The sequence below is a fragment of the Rhinopithecus bieti genome, unplaced genomic scaffold, assembly GCF_001698545.2.
Source record: "Rhinopithecus bieti isolate Rb0 unplaced genomic scaffold, ASM169854v2 scaffold_13029, whole genome shotgun sequence".
NCBI lineage: Eukaryota > Metazoa > Chordata > Mammalia > Primates > Cercopithecidae > Rhinopithecus > Rhinopithecus bieti.
The window spans coordinates 364761-368276 of NW_016807982.1; the positions used below are offsets into that span (position 1 = coordinate 364761).

Below are 3516 nucleotides of genomic sequence, written 5' to 3' on the forward strand. Positions count from 1 at the left end.
AAAAATATATATATATATATATGTATATATATATATGTATATATAGTAAGCATTTCTGCATTCATTAAATATATCAAAAAACTAAGCCAGGCACAGTGGATCTCACCTATAATCCCAGCACTTTGGGAGGCCAAGGCAGGAAGACTGCTTGAACCCAGGGGTTTGAGACCTGCCTGGGCAATACAGGGAGGCCTCGTCTCTGCAAGCAATTTTAAAACTAGCCGAGTGTTGTGGCATGCACCTGTGCTCCCAGCTACTTGGGAGGCTGAGGTGGGAGAACTGCTTGAGCCCAGGCCCACACCACTGCAGTCTGGCCTGGGCGACAGATCGAGAACTTGTCTCAAAAAAAAGACAAAACAAAGAAAAAGATGCTGGGAAATGCGAACCAAATGCTCTGTGAAAGGACAGTAATTCCATCTGGTAATGCCTCTCCTTGGAAACTGGGCTATTAGGAAAGGAGTAAATCCAACAGGTGCAGGAGCAGCTTCCTGGTTGTCACCAGGCACATGGGCTTTGGAGTTTGAAATATCTGGGTACTAATAATTCCTGCTCAGTTACTAACTGTGTGATATTGGACAACTTCTTATTCTTCTATCCTCAGTTTTCTCATCTGCAAAACAAGGAGAATATTTACCATACACTATGACTAGTGGGACTGACACATCATAGTTCAATAAACATAGTTGCATACCTCTGAGGCGCAAGTGAAAAAAGGCAGGAAAGCAGACACTCACCTTCTCTGCAAAGGTGAAAATCTTTCTCTGATCAACGCCTCCAAATTGGGCATCTACTTTTAAATACTCTTCATCCAAAGCCTGTGGAAAGAAACACATGAACATAAACATCTACTTTATTTTTTTGAGACAGAATCTCACTCTGTTGCCCAGGCTGGAGTGCTGTGGCATGATCTCGGCTCACTGCCACCTCTGCTTCCCAGGTTCAAGTGAGTCTCCTGCCTTAGCCTCCTGAATAGTTGGGATTACAGGCATGCACCACTACGCCCAGCTAATTTTTTGTACTTTTAGTAGAGACGGGGTTTTGCCATGTTGTCCAGGCTGGCCTTAAACTCCTGAGCTCAGGTGATCCACCCGCCTTGGCCTCCCAAAGTGCAGGGATTATAGGCAAGAGCCACCGTGTCCGGCCTAAACATCTACTTTATTTCTTCTGTATACGTCTGAGAAATCAGAAACTTTAGGTAATTACTAGATTTTTCAGAAGGTAAAGCCAAGAAGAAAATAAAACAGCAGTCAGCTTCCCTCTTGGCCTCAAAAGCTGCAAAGACAGTTGCTGAGTGCTTGTGGTTAACATTACTCCATGTGGATGTCATGGGATAAAAAAATAAGAGTAGTCTCTGCCCTCAGGATATGCAGAATCCTGCAGGGAGGGAGAGAAGGAAACAAACCGTAGTCATGCCAAAAGCATCCTACTGATAAGGTGGCCTCTGACAAATGACATATAAGTAGCATAAAGAAGTCCTGTGAGAATTTGGGAAAAAGGTAAGACTGAACTAGAAAATAGTGACTGTCTGGGTGCGATGGCTCACGTCTGTAATCCCAGCACTTTGGGAGGCTGAGGCGGAAAGATCACTTGAGCCCAGGTGTCTCTACAAAAACAAAAACAAACAAACAAACAAACAAAAATTAGCCAAGTGTGATGGCATGCATCTACAGTCCCAGCTACTCAGGAGGCTGAGGTAGGAGGATCACCTAAGCCCAGAGAGGTCGTGGCTGCAGTGAGCCATGATTGTGCCACTGCATCCCAACCTGGGAGACAGAAGGAGACCCTGCCTCAAAAAATAAAATAAAATAAATAAATAAAACAGTGACTGTCACTTATGACACGCCAGGCCTGCTGCCAGCTCTGTGGATGGTGAGATAAATCAGACCAAGACTCTCCCTTCAAGAAGCCCAATTATCCAGCTGGGGAGAGACATGTAACAGATCATTTCAACTCAGTGTGCTAAGGGCTAACCTAGATGTTCATATAAGGAACAGTGTTGACATAAAAGAAGGAATTATCTCTATCTAGTTAGATGGGTGTGGGGAAGGCTTCCTAGTATCAGATTGTGGGCTAAGCTTGATTTTGAAGAACATATAGATGTTTTTCACCAGGCAGAGGAAACAGAATGTGAGAAGGCACAGAGGTGTGAAGTGTTTAGGGAAATTCTGAGTGATTCAGTCTGCAAAAGTACAAACTTCAAGGGAGGTGGGAAGTAGTGACTAATGAGGTTAGAAAAGTAAGTAAGGACCATGAAATGTCATGCTAGAGTGCCTAGTGTTATCTTAACCAGTGAAAGGTTTTAAGGAGAGGAGAAATATGACCAGCATTGTAGGAAGATGGCAACAGTAACAAGGCAGGGTAGACTTGAGACCCATGGGTTGGAGACAAAGTGAATGGCTCAAAGGCTATTGTGAAAGTCTAAAGTGAGAAATATTGATGAACAAAAGACAATGAGGACGCAGAGCAAGAATGAATTTAAGATATTTTGAAAAAGTAGAATTGATAAAATTTAGTGCATGATTGGCTGAAGGGAAGAGGAAGAAAAGGCTGAACAAGCAGGAATAATCTAGAACAGCATTATCCAACACAATCTTCTGTAGTGATGAATATGTTATATGTCTGTGCTGTCCAATATAGTAGCTAACCAAGAACTTGATTTATAGCCAATGTGACTAGAGAATAAAAATTTTCATTTTATTTAATTTTAATAGCCACTAGCCACATATGACTAGGACTACAGGCTACCGCATTAGACAGTACAGACCTAGTTCTTTCTTTCCTTTTTCCCTCCCTCCCTGCTTTCTTTCTTTCTTTCTTTTCTTTTCTTTCAAGAGACGGAGTCTCACACATACAGAATAAGAGAGAGATGGAGTCTTGCTATATTGCCTAGGCTGGTCTTGAACTCCTGGCCTCAAGTGATCCTCCCTCCTCAGCCTCCCAAGTACTTGGGATTATAGGCATAAACCATGGCACCCAGTCAACAGTGCAGAACTAGCATGTCTCCGGGTTTTCTTTTTTTTTTGAGACGGAGTCTTGCTCTGTCGCCCAGGCTGGAGTGCAGTGGCCAGATCTCAGCTCACTGCAACCTCTGCCTCCCGGGTTCACGCCATTCTCCCGCCTCAGCCTCCTGAGTAGCTGGGACCACAGGCGCCTGCCACCTCGCCCGGCTAATTTTTTTTTTTTTTTTTTTTTTTTTGAGACGGAGTCTCGCTCTGTCGCCCAGGCTGGAGTGCAGTGGCGCGATATCGGCTCACTGCAAGCTCCGCCTCCCGGGTTTACACCATTCTCCTGCCTCAGCCTCCCGAGTAGCTGGGACTACAGGCGCCCGCCATCTCGCCCGGCTATTTTTTTTTTTGTATTTTTTAGTAGAGACGGGGTTTCACCATGTAGACCAGGATGGTCTCGATCTCCTGACCTCGTGATCCACCCGTCTCGGCCTCCCAAAGTGCTGGGATTACAGGCTTGAGCCACGGCGCCCGGCCTAATTTTTTGTATTTTTAGTAGAGACGGGGTTTC

At 44.7% G+C, this 3516-nt stretch overlaps 1 protein-coding gene across 1 annotated transcript in view; it reads right to left on the bottom strand.

The window, feature by feature from the left end:
* The window catches only part of YARS1 (tyrosyl-tRNA synthetase 1), a 44982-nt gene that overhangs the window by 24915 nt on the left and 16551 nt on the right, over positions 1-3516 (bottom strand). Inside the window, exon 3 of the mRNA XM_017884420.1 lies at positions 735-815. Within this exon, the coding sequence (XP_017739909.1) occupies positions 735-815 (81 nt within the window). The remainder of the gene's footprint in view (positions 1-734; positions 816-3516) is intronic.